General features: G+C 41.6%; 1 protein-coding gene across 1 annotated transcript in view; it reads right to left on the reverse strand.

Annotated features, from left to right (window-relative positions):
- The window catches only part of LOC133119276 (protein piccolo-like), a 137,823-nt gene that overhangs the window by 32,409 nt on the left and 93,245 nt on the right, over positions 1 to 12,169 (reverse strand). Inside the window, exons 18-24 of the mRNA XM_061229804.1 lie at positions 10,858 to 10,908; positions 9,771 to 9,901; positions 8,578 to 8,604; positions 7,893 to 7,986; positions 6,122 to 6,193; positions 3,996 to 4,176; positions 21 to 230 (exon numbers count right to left, since the gene is read on the reverse strand). Coding sequence (XP_061085788.1) covers positions 21 to 230; positions 3,996 to 4,176; positions 6,122 to 6,193; positions 7,893 to 7,986; positions 8,578 to 8,604; positions 9,771 to 9,901; positions 10,858 to 10,908 — 766 coding nt within the window. The remainder of the gene's footprint in view (positions 1 to 20; positions 231 to 3,995; positions 4,177 to 6,121; positions 6,194 to 7,892; positions 7,987 to 8,577; positions 8,605 to 9,770; positions 9,902 to 10,857; positions 10,909 to 12,169) is intronic.

Raw genomic sequence — 12,169 nt, forward strand, 5'->3', positions numbered from 1 at the left:
TCATTCGCGTGGTGCTTTACTTGGTTGCGGGCGCTGCAGCAGCTGCTGGCCGATGGCTTCGGGGGCGGTCGCTATGGCGACGGCGGTCGCTATGGCGACGGTGGCCGCGTCCTCCGGGCTTTTGCCCGGACAGCGGGGGGGCGGTCCGTGACACCGCACCTGGCCCTCCGAGCAAGCCTGGGAGCCTCCGGGGCTACTGTGAGATTTCTCAATAGTGGGCACCTGCATGTCTAAAACACAGTGCTCATTTTATAATGTTATATTATACTGTATGTAATATACAGTGGCTTCACAAAGTATTCAGACACCTTTTTGCACACTTTATTGTGTTGTAGATTTAATTTAAAAAGGATAATTTTGCCATTCATTAAAAATCCAAAACTGAAATCTCTCCTTCAGACCCTTTGCACTCATTCTGTTTGCTTTATTTATCCTAGATGTGGCAATTTGAATTCATTGGACATAGTTTAGAATGGGCATACACCTGTGTATATAAGGTACCACAATTCACACTGCATTTCAGGACAAAAACCAAACCATGAAGTCCAAGGAACTCTCTGTAGACCTCCGCGATAAAATTGTGGTGAGGCATAGATCAGGGCAAGGGCATAAAACCACGTGTAAAACTTTGAGTGTCCCCAGGAGCACATCCTCAGTAATTCCAAAATTGAAAAAGTTTGGAACCACCAGGACTCTTCCCAGAGTTGGCCATCCAGCCAAACTGAGTATTGTACCTTAACTCCTCTGCTAACCTATAGTCACTTTTTCCACCCAGCTTTACCTCCTTGTGTTTCATACCTTAATCTAGGACTTTTGACTTTGTATTTGTCTCAGTACTCAAGTTGTAGTTGTCTTGGTATGGCAGTTTGACTTGGCCTTACCTTGTGTGTTCATGGCCCTACAACAAATTCTATATGAATTGTAACTTATCCCCTATCTGGCATGTTCAGTTGTTTGTTATGACTTTCATATGCACTGTTTTGTACATCACTGTGGATGAATAATAAACTATGTGCCAAAGGTAAATGTAATATAATGTAATGTAACTGGGCAAGAAGGGCCTTGGTCAGGGAAGTCACTCGAACAGACTTCAGAAGTCCTCTGCAGAGATGGGAGAACCTGCCGGAAGGACCATCTAAGCAGCACTCCTTCAATGAGACCTTTATGGTAGAGTGGCTAGATGGAAGCCACTCTTGAGTAAAGGTATATGACAGCCCGCTTGGAGTTTCGTGGCATTTAAAGGACTCATTAAAGGGGAGCATGAGGAAAAAGATTCTCTGGTCTGATGACTCTTTGGGCAGAACTCCAAGCACTGTCTGGCAAACATCAGGCACTGCAAAGGCACACCGGTCCAGGTGTGCTGAGCCCGTAGAGACTTCCCCAAGAAGACTCAAAACTGTAATTGCTGCCAAAGGGGCTTCTACAAAGTACTACATCAAGGGTCTGAATACTTATACAAATGAGAGATTTCAGTTTTTGATTTTGAATAAATTTGCAAAAATGTGTAAAAACATGTTTTCACTTTGTCATGATGGGTTATTGAACGTAGACTGATGGGCAAAAATGGCAATTTTCTGTGTGCAGGGGTCTGAATACTTTTTGAAGTCACTGTAAATGCTGTATATTAAAAAAACATTTATGCTTTGTTGGCAATTATTGTTTAAAATAACAGGGCTGTCATTGGTTTTAACATCACAATGCTTATTTTATATTATATTAAACTGTATTTACTATACACTCAGTAAGCACTTTATTAGGTATTTATTAGGCTTATTTGTTTGACTTTTTAAGTCTTCTGCTGCTGTGGTCTATCCACTTAGAGGTTTGATGCGTTGCATGTTCAGATATGCTCTTCTGCATACCACTGTTGTAATGCGTGGTTATTTGCATTACTGTCACCTTCCTGTCAGCTTTGACCAGTCTGGCCATTCTCCCCTCACCTCTCTCATTAACAAGGCATTTTGAACTGCTGCTCATGCTCATGCTTTTTGTTTTTCGCACCATTCTCTGCAAACGATAGAGTGAATAGAGAATCAAACCACCCTGTCTGGCGCTAATGTCAATGTCACCCATTTTTATGGGTGATGTGAACATTACCTAAAGCTACTGACCCGTATCTACATGATTGTATGCATTGCACTGCCGCCACACAATTGGCTGATGAGATGATCGCATGAATACGTAGCTGTACATGTGTTCCTAATAAAGTGCTCAGTGAGTGTATATGCTGCATATTAAAACACATTTATGGTTTGTATACAATTATTGTTTAAACAACAGGGCTGTCATCGGCTGTAGTATGACCACACGAACTGCAAATCTTATTTTTATGTAATATAAAATATTTTATATATTCTGTACAGTAGAACCTCAGAGAATTTCGGGAATGAAGGTCGCTCAGAACACTGAACTTTTCATAACTCTGAAAGTGACTTTGAAATACAGTAATTTTAAGAAATTAAATATTTATTTCACATAATAATAAACCAATAACCACAATGGCATTCTCCCAAACAAGGACTGTCCCATAAAGTGCAAACAAATAGGCTAAGCAACAATAATTTGTAGGCTAAACTCACAAAACAGCCACATCAGTAACAAATCCGTATACTGACGTTGGTAAAGCTCGCTCTTGCGGCTGAAAGTCGTCGCAAGCATTGTGACATAATGTTTGCCGGATTTAAAATTATTCACCTGCTTCCCTTTTTTTATCCAACAGTGAATTTTGTCCTGGTCCTTTCTTTGTCAAAGGCTATACTTTCCTTGCAGGCTACACTTTAACAATCAGTCCCTTGTGTAATTTTTATATGTGTGTTATTTGTGTTATTCGTTTGTGTTTTGCAGTCATCATTTTGTATTAATGTTATACTTCCAATTCCACACCATGTTCGATTGACCAAACTTTTCGGTTTTTTGAGTTTCTCTGAAGTTCTACTATATATGAAAAAAATTATTTTACAACTTGAAATGCTAGATATTTGGTGATATGTTTTGTATATTTATATTTATATGGACTGTACATATTTTATAATTATATATTATATGCATTTTGAATCAACCCCTCTAATAAAAATAATATAACACACTCCTCTGTGGGATTATGGATCTTGTCTTTTCAGACGTGTGCTTATTGACAGGGATTAATCCCTTGCACGTGCAGTTAATTAAGATAATAAAACATGGCTCAGTCTCTTTTTCCATTACTGGAGCATCTTTTATATTTTATATTATAATGATAAATGCCCTGGTTGCCTTCCTTTCTCCTTTCCCAGTTCACCACATTATTTATCAGCTCTGCTTACCCTGGGTTGACCCTGTGCATCTTTAGAGAGGAAACAAAATGGCTGCCACGAGAGCAGCTAGACTACAGCACATCCCGTGAGCTTGGGATTTAGATATAACTGCTTAAAATATGACACTGCCATGGACACCCTAGCCCAGGGTGAGGATCACTGCCCTAGAAATGTGGGGAAGCCCTAGCTGAACAGCCCATCAAAGGAGACTGGAGGCTGGAGTTGCCCAAGGGTGTCAAATTCCAGGCAGGGAGGGCAACAGTGTTTGCTGGTTTTCAGTGTGCTTCAGCACGAGCGGTTCATTTAAGCCACTGGCTAAAGAGCCCACACACCTTGTTCCCCAGGCCTTAATTGGTTGGAGATTGAAAGGATACACAAATACCTGCAGACACTGCCACCCTCCAGAACTGGAGTTGGACACCCCTGCCTGAGCCAAAGGGGCCTTGGAAAGACACAGGATACCCAACTCAACCAGCCCTGCAGCCCTTGTAGGCTTATGTAGACCTATCTCATGGAAGTGACACACCCTGGAATCGAGCCGGCGATATCCAAGGCCTCGAGGAATGTGCACTGGAGTTACATGGGGGGGTTGAAGTAAAACAAAAGATCTGTATGGCCGTGAAAGCTTTCGATGTGAAGTATGTGTAAAGAAAGGAAAAGGACGGTGAAAGGTCGGCCAATGCACACAGCCCCCTCTCTTACCCTTGGACGGGTCGGGGAAGATGCCGTGGCTCCGGCTCTTGATGACTGAGGGCTTGGGGGACTGCTGACTGCTTGTTCCCAAGCGTGCTGTCCCGTGGTCTGTGCCCTCATTCTGCTCCTTCAGGGGGAACCAGCGCGGGGTGTTGTCCAGGGGAGCAGTATTCGACAGGTCTATCAGCACCTACAACGAACAGAACAGTGTGTTTGACATGTCTATGAGCACCTACAATGAACAGAACAGTCTGTTCGACGTCTATCAGCACATTCAATGAACAGAACAGTGTTCGACAGGTCAGTCAGCACCTACAACGAACAGAACAGTGTTCGACAGGTCAGTCAGCACCTACAACGAACAGAACAGTGTGTTTGACAGGTCAGTCAGCACCTGCAACGAACAGAACGGTCTGTTTGACAGGTCAGTCAGCGCCTACAATGAACAGAACAGTGTGTTCGAGGTGTCTATCAGCACCTACAATAAACAGAACAATCTGAAAAAAGGGGAAAGGTACAATAGGTCATTTCTAACAGTCAAGAGAGGAATTGCAACAACAATCACCCTCAGACCACAACACTGTTTAAGCTTCCCACAGTCTATGAATATAACATGTACTATAAATCGTTATCATACAGTTCAGTGCACTGTTTTGGAAAGCCGACAGTGACAAATGCAACAGAGCCTGCTGTCTTTTCATAGTGTTCTCGTCAGAAAATGTTCACGGAACAGGTGACTATGAAATTTTGACTTTGGTGAGCTACACAACACTATACAGATTTTTTTGACTTTTTGAAGTTTTCACTTTAGCTAACCAACCTAACCTAACTAACCTTTATTGTGAGCAAGCAAGTTACGTAACTAGCTGGCTATATAACAAAGATGTGATAGTCCACCACAAACAATGCAACTGTAACTTACAGTTTGAGAGAAATAAAGGTTTAGCTAAACACAGATGATTGAACATCATTGTAAAGAGATAAAAGGAACGTGTAGCTGCCCAGGTTGCGCTCCAGACAAGTGTCACCGAAGCTGTATGCTATTGCTTATCAAGATAGAAAACAATACCAGTTTGCTATCTGTAACAAGAAGCAAATTAGCTATTACTAGTTAGCTCCCAGAATTTACAAATATCCACCTGAAGCTCAATGCTTGTGCAATCACTACTATGTTCTTATTACCTATATTTTGTAAGTGGATATTTGTAAATGAGTCAAGCTAACTACAGCTAATTTGCTTGTTACTACCGAAAACAAACTGGTATGGTTTTCTAATTAGATATGTAGTCTTCACTTGGATAATAAGTAATAGTATACCGAGTTTCAGAGTGCAATTTGGGCAGCTACACGAACAATCTGAATAAGCCCCCGCGCCAGTTAGAACCAATTCTCAACCAATAAGCTTGAATTGTTGTACAGCTGTACAATGTTTTGATACAGAGTGACAGCCTGACAAATGTACACTTTGAAACCTGAATTGGAGGACTATAAACACAGGCAGAGGGTGAGTTAACATGTCAGTGAGCCTTTTTCAAGGATAGGAATGGATTTACAATGGTCTTGTAACAAAGAATCACTGTCAGTGTAACCGTTTCCTAAATATGGACGTGTCGGGTTGGGTAGCCTGAGTGATATGGTGGACACCTATAGTTGGTCGACACGAGAGTTAGAGGACGAGCTTTTAGATTTTGACGAGTACAACTGAACCATTTTATGTATGCTAACCTTACTGTATTTTCATGAGAGTGTCATGTGATCACCCATAACTCAGTCTCTGCGTTCAAGGGTGGAGTTTGAGCACCCCGTTACCTTCTGGGAAACACAGGCTGGAGTGACGTCACTGGACGTGTTTGTTTTGAGAAGTTTTTCCCCATATAATTAGAAAATGGCTACACTGACGATGATTTTAAAATGGCCTACAGACAGAATTTAAGCATTTAAGCCAAATATTCTCAACTGAAACAAGTGTTACAGTGCCCCTTTAAGAAAATATTTTGCATATAAGAGAATTTCAATAAATCATAGAAGCACAGTAGATGTAAATACACTAAACCTTCAGGGGAACAAACAAACTTTTGTATTTTAAGCGCAGAGTTCAAGGACAGTGCTTCATTGTTGAGTCATACACCACTCACTTCTCCCAGAAAGTCGTTGGAGGAAAATCTGTCATAGTCCCACACGGTCACTTCCAGCGTCTTCTTCTTTAGCTGGGGGAAGAAAAAGGCACACGATTGGTGTGAAAACTGAGAGGAACTAGCCAATCCAGTAGCAGCTGCAGCAGCTCAACTTCAAACATGCATCCTTGCTTTTGATCGTGCTCTCAGATTCACTGTGTCAATATGATGTTCTTATCATTTAATCATTATTCTGAAAAACAGCACATGCAGCCATTCCTGTGTTCCCCTTGCCTCACGTTTTCCTAAGCCTGACATAATTAGAAAAAAAAAGAATCGATCCATATTTTAATTAGGTAACAACATATGAATTTGACAGTATGGTGCCCTGCTGAAAAAAACAAGCTCAAGCTATGCTTGGCATCATCACAAATCATACCCAGCTAGACCAGCTTTATGACCATCTCATACCCAGCTAGACCAGCTTTATGACCATCTCATACCCAGCTAGACCAGCTTTATGACCATCTCATACCCAGCTAGACCAGATTTATGACCATCTCATGCCCAGCTAGACCAGCTTTATGACCATCTCATACCCAGCTCGACCAGCTTTATGACCATCTTGGCCATGCTGGTGGACCAGCTCATGCCCAGCTTGACCAGCTCAGTTTTCAAGATGATCTAGTATTCTAGGATTGCATAAGCGGTCACCCTGGTGGCATACCTGTTCTAGGTGGATGTTTTTCTAGTGGTTTGGCCTGCCTGTTCCAGGTGGATGTTTTTATAATGGTTTGGCCTGCCTGTTCCGGGTGGATGTTTTTAGAACAGTTTGGCCTACCTGTTCCAGGTGAATGTTTTTATAGTGGTTTGACCTGCCTGTTCCAGGTGAATGTTTTTATCATGGTTTGGCCTACCTGTTCAAAGTGGATGTTTTTATAGTGGTTTGGCCTACCTATTCTAGGTGATGTTTTCATAGCAGTTTGGCCTGCCTGTTCCAGGTGGATGTTTTTATAGCGGTTTGGCCTACCTGTTCTAGGTGGATGTTTTTATAGTGGTTTGGCCTACGTGTTCCAGGTGGATGTTTTTATAGCAGTTTGGCCTGCCTGTTCCGGGGTGGATGTTTTTAGAACAGTAATGGCCTGCCTGTTCCAGGTGGATATTTTTATCACGATTTGGCCTGCCTGTTCTAGGTAGATGCCTTTATAGCAGTTTGGCCTACGTGTTCCAGGTGGATGTTTTTATAGTGGTTTGGCCTGCCTGTTCCAGGTGGATGTTTTTATAGTGGTTTGGCCTGCCTGTTCCAGGTGAATGTTTTTATAGCGGTTTGGCCTACCTGTTCCAGGTGGATATTTTTATCACGATTTGGCCTGCCTGTTCTAGGTAGATGCCTTTATAGCAGTTTGGCCTACGTGTTCCAGGTGGATGTTTTTATAGTGGTTTGGCCTGCCTGTTCCAGGTGGATGTTTTTATAGCGGTTTGGCCTGCCTGTTCCAGGTGAATGTTTTTATCACGGTTTGGCCTGCCTGTTCTAGGTGGATGTTTTTATAGCGGTTTGGCCTGCCTGTTCCAGATGGATATTTTTATCATGGTTTGGCCTGCCTGTTCTAGGTAGATGCCTTTATAGCAGTTTGGTGTACTTGTTCCAGGTGGATGTTTTTATGGCGGTTTGGCCTACCTGTTCCAGATGGATATTTTTATCATGGTTTGGCCTGCCTGTTCTAGGTAGATGCTTTTATAGCAGTTTGGCCTACTTGTTTCAGGTGGATTTTTTAATCATGGTTTGGCCTACCTGTTCCAGATGGATATTTTTGTAGATGACGGTCTGGTTCCACTCAGGGTTCAGGCTTTTTTGCATGTGCTTCGTTCTCCTTTTGTTCTCAGCACTGCAGTTGAAAAAAATTAAGATACAACATTCATAACAATAGCGGAGTGATTTCATCATAAAAATACGGCTATTCATATGTTGTTTGATGAAAAACTTGGCCTTATGTCCTTGGAAATGAAGTTAAACATCTTATATCTCTCTTAAAAGGATGCATTTCATGGATGATGGAAACAATGTGAAAGCAATATACTACTTATATTGCTCTGTGTACAATTTAGATTTCAGGTAACCCACATTGCTATATGTGTAGACACATACAAACACAAAAGGAATACATGTGTGATTCTCTAGAGCAGGGATCATCAAATCACAGTCCTCGGGGTCAGAGAGCTGGGAGTCAGGCGTGACGACAGTCTGGCCAATCTGTAGCACTAATTGTTCAGCTAATTACCAGGGAGAAAAGAAAACCAGGGCTCGATTTGGATTTGAGGTCCAGATTTGATGATGGCAGCTCTAGACATTGAACAAACAACAAGCAAAGACATATGGGGATATTATATGCAGATACTGTACAAAAGAGAATGAGCAAACACAATGAATGTTCTGGAACGTGCACCAGGGCAGCGAATGTAAAGAAGTGCCACGCTACCTTGCGTTCTGGACAACCATGACTTGGCTGAAAATGACCAGGGGTTTGCGGCAAGTGCAAATTTGACACACACAAAAAAAGTCAGAGAAGCAGGAAAGGGGGATAAACAGGAACAAGAGATAAGGCTAAGGAGCTAGATGTTAAAAAGAACAACAGCTGTTACCAAAAGCAGGCTCTATGGCAAGTTATGCTTCTCCAAGGATAAGAGGCACATTATGTTGAATAATCACATTACCAATCAACACACAGCTTTTATGATAGTCTAGATACTATTACAGTGCCTGCAGAGGGCATATTGATTTTCACAGCTTGTTTGCAGAGCAGTTCCTGAAAGAAAAGTGTAGGAAAACCAGGGATGAAGGATTATCTTAATAAGGTAATAATTTTCACATTTGCTTCGCCAATGTGATGTTGTTCTTTCAAAGCAAAGTGGGGTTTCTTTAAAAATAGCTCTTGGGAGGATCATTCAAAAAGTACTGGACACGTGTTTACTGTTGACTCTCACATATACAGCTCAGTAAAAGTTCATGAATAAATTGTGCACCAAGAACCATCCACCGAGAGTGACAATTTAGGACTGCTTTCCTGGAACTTTTATGTTTATTATATCTCTTGTCACATTTAAACTCCAGTGAATGTTGTACTAGATGAGAACTCCAGAGCAGATGCAGGTTAAAGGAAAATTTTTGGTGCCATAAAAAATAAATATGTTCATAAATACAGTATCAAAAGGACAGGGGAGTTATGGAAAGTATGCATTTTAATGTCTTCATATTTATCTGGTTGGGTGAAGAAAAATGACCTCACCTTAGATTACTGAGGAAACCACTTAAATCAATCAAAGAAATATTAAGAAAGTAAAATGAGAGAACGTCGGCAAGACGAAAAATAATCATAGCATGGCACTCTTAAACTCAGACTTTGCATTTAAAAACGGGTTACTTACGCCAGTCTAAACAACACCAGAGTCTCCATTTAAAAACAGGTTAATTACACCAGTCTACACAACACCACAGTCTGCATTTTAAAACGGGTTAATTACACCAGTCTAAACACACCAGAGTCTGCATTTAAAGCTTGGGTGATGCAATGCACCACGACAAGAAGCAAGAACAGAAACTAAGGAATGAAACTGCTCTGGGTTTCAATGCGATCCTGCGGGAGAAGAGCTTTATGAAAGGCGTGACACTCACCCTCTCCCTGGCAGCAGATAAACTTTAACGAATGGGTCGGAGTAGCCATTGTTGTCCCTGGGGACAAGGTTTCTTGCTTGCAGAACGTGGACGATCAGATTACCAAGATTCTTGTCATAATTGATTTGAAGCTGAATAACGGGGCCAGAAAAAAACACCAGGCACAGTTATGCCTGTTCTCTCACACAGTGCTGTGACTACAGGCACAGTTATGCCTGTTCTCTCACACAGTGCTGTGACTACAGGCACAGTTATGCCTGTTCTCTCACACAGTGCTGTGACTAAAATGGCATACCCTGCATTGAATATTTTAAACATATTGTACAACTTAATCTTGAATCAAATATACACCCAGTGATCACTTTATTAGGTAGACGTAATAAAGCACACAGACGTGGTGCTCACTGAGATAGCACACAGACGTGGTGCTCACTGAGATAGCACACAGACGTGGTGCTCACTGAGAAAGCACACAGACGTGGTGCTCACTGAGATAGCATACAGACGTGGTGCTCACTGAGAAAGCACACAGACGTGGTGCTCACTGAGATAGCACACAGATGTGGTGCTCACTGAGAAAGCACACAGACGTGGTGCTCACTGAGATAGCACACAGACGTGGTGCTCACTATTAGGTAGACGTAATAAATCACTGAGAGTGTATTTGGGACACCTGGCACGACATTGAACACATAATAATGTGTTAAAATGATCATGATGGTTAAAGATGGTTGTACTTGAAAATCTCAAGCAGCTGGTTGACCAGTTCAGACCAGCTCCCAGCTCAACATGGTTAAGCTGGTTGACCAGTTCAGACCAGCTCCCAGCTCCACATGGTTCAGCTGGTTGACCAGTTCAGACCAGCTCCCAGCTCCACATGGTTTAGCTGGTTGACCAGTTCAGACCAGCTCCCAGCTCAGACAAGCTAATTTTGAGATGCCTTAAAAAAATAAAAATAAATTGAATTGAATTGAATTCAATACCCAGCTAGACCAGCTTATTCAATCTGGCATAGCTGGATTTTACAGCAGGGTGTAATTGCATTATATGTTGAAGAAAGGAGGTTGTGTAAGAGTGCAAACCATACCTGGATTTCCCCAGTAATAGGATGAGCCTGAGTCTTTACGGTTTCTGCAGACTGGAAGCCAAACAGACACAGGGCACTTTAAAAATAATGAGACTCACATACATCTTATTCTGACCAACAAGCTCCCACAGGCATCGACTACAGTATCTGATACACAACAGCAAATGGGAAAGCTTTGATCACACACACGTTACATTACATTACATTATTGGCATTTGGCAGATGTTCTAATCCAGAGCGATGTACAGTTGATTAGATTAAGCAGGAAACAATCCTCCTCTGGAGCACTGCAGGCTTCAGGGCCTTGCTCAAGGGCCCAATGGCTGTGTGGATCTTATTGTGGCTACACTGGGATTAGAACCACCGACCTTGCGTGTCCCAGTCATTTACCTTAACCACTACGCTACAGGCCGCCCCGCCTGCTACGCTACACACCACACAAAGTGTTGCTTATAAAGGCTTTATAAATCAGATGTAAAGCCTTCATAGAAATGGCATTATGGCTTCATAAATCATACATAAGCAAATGTCATACTTCCTAAATGGAGGCACAACTTTTTATTATGCAACACATTATACCAAATGTGACGTACCCAAGAACATCACCTAAAGGCTACATGTTACACAGGGGGGACATAAACATGCTTATTCAGGATGCTAGGCTAACTGCGGTATAGCCAACTCTGATAGAGAATTTAGGGATGCAAATCCCTTTAAATACCATCACCTACTCTTGACACACAAGATACAAGGACCTTCAGCCACATCTAAGCAACACTTTGTATAAAGTGAGACCCAAGCTTTGACTCTCATGTCTTAGCACAGGGCTATTCACTTCTGAATTGCAGGTTTTTGAAAATGCCTTTTAAGTGTCTAGAACGCCCATTGCATTCAGTTGGCAGTATTAGAGCATTAGAAAGTTCAGTTCAGGACATTTGTGATCTCATACCTTAAAGGTTTAAACTGAAACTAGGGAGGGGAACCAAAAAATATATTTCCAGAAATCAACATAAACATTGTCATTAAAATATCAGTTTAAACTTAAACTGGGGGTAATGGAGGCATGATCGTGATTTTTTTGGATGGTCTATGTCCCTAGTACTAAAAAATGTATGATAGCATTGTGGCAAAGGCTTCATTGCTTGTTTTTTCATCCCTCCATCATTATTAATTTTTCATGTTTTTTCATCAGTTTTCAATTCAAACTTAGTATTACAAACAGTTAAACAAAGCACAATATAAGGAAGTAATTTATGGAAAGCTTATAATCCCATCCTGTAGAACTTGACCTTTCACCTCTTGTGATGTAATA

This window comes from Conger conger, chromosome 19 (genome assembly GCF_963514075.1).
Source record: "Conger conger chromosome 19, fConCon1.1, whole genome shotgun sequence".
NCBI classification, from domain to species: domain Eukaryota; kingdom Metazoa; phylum Chordata; class Actinopteri; order Anguilliformes; family Congridae; genus Conger; species Conger conger.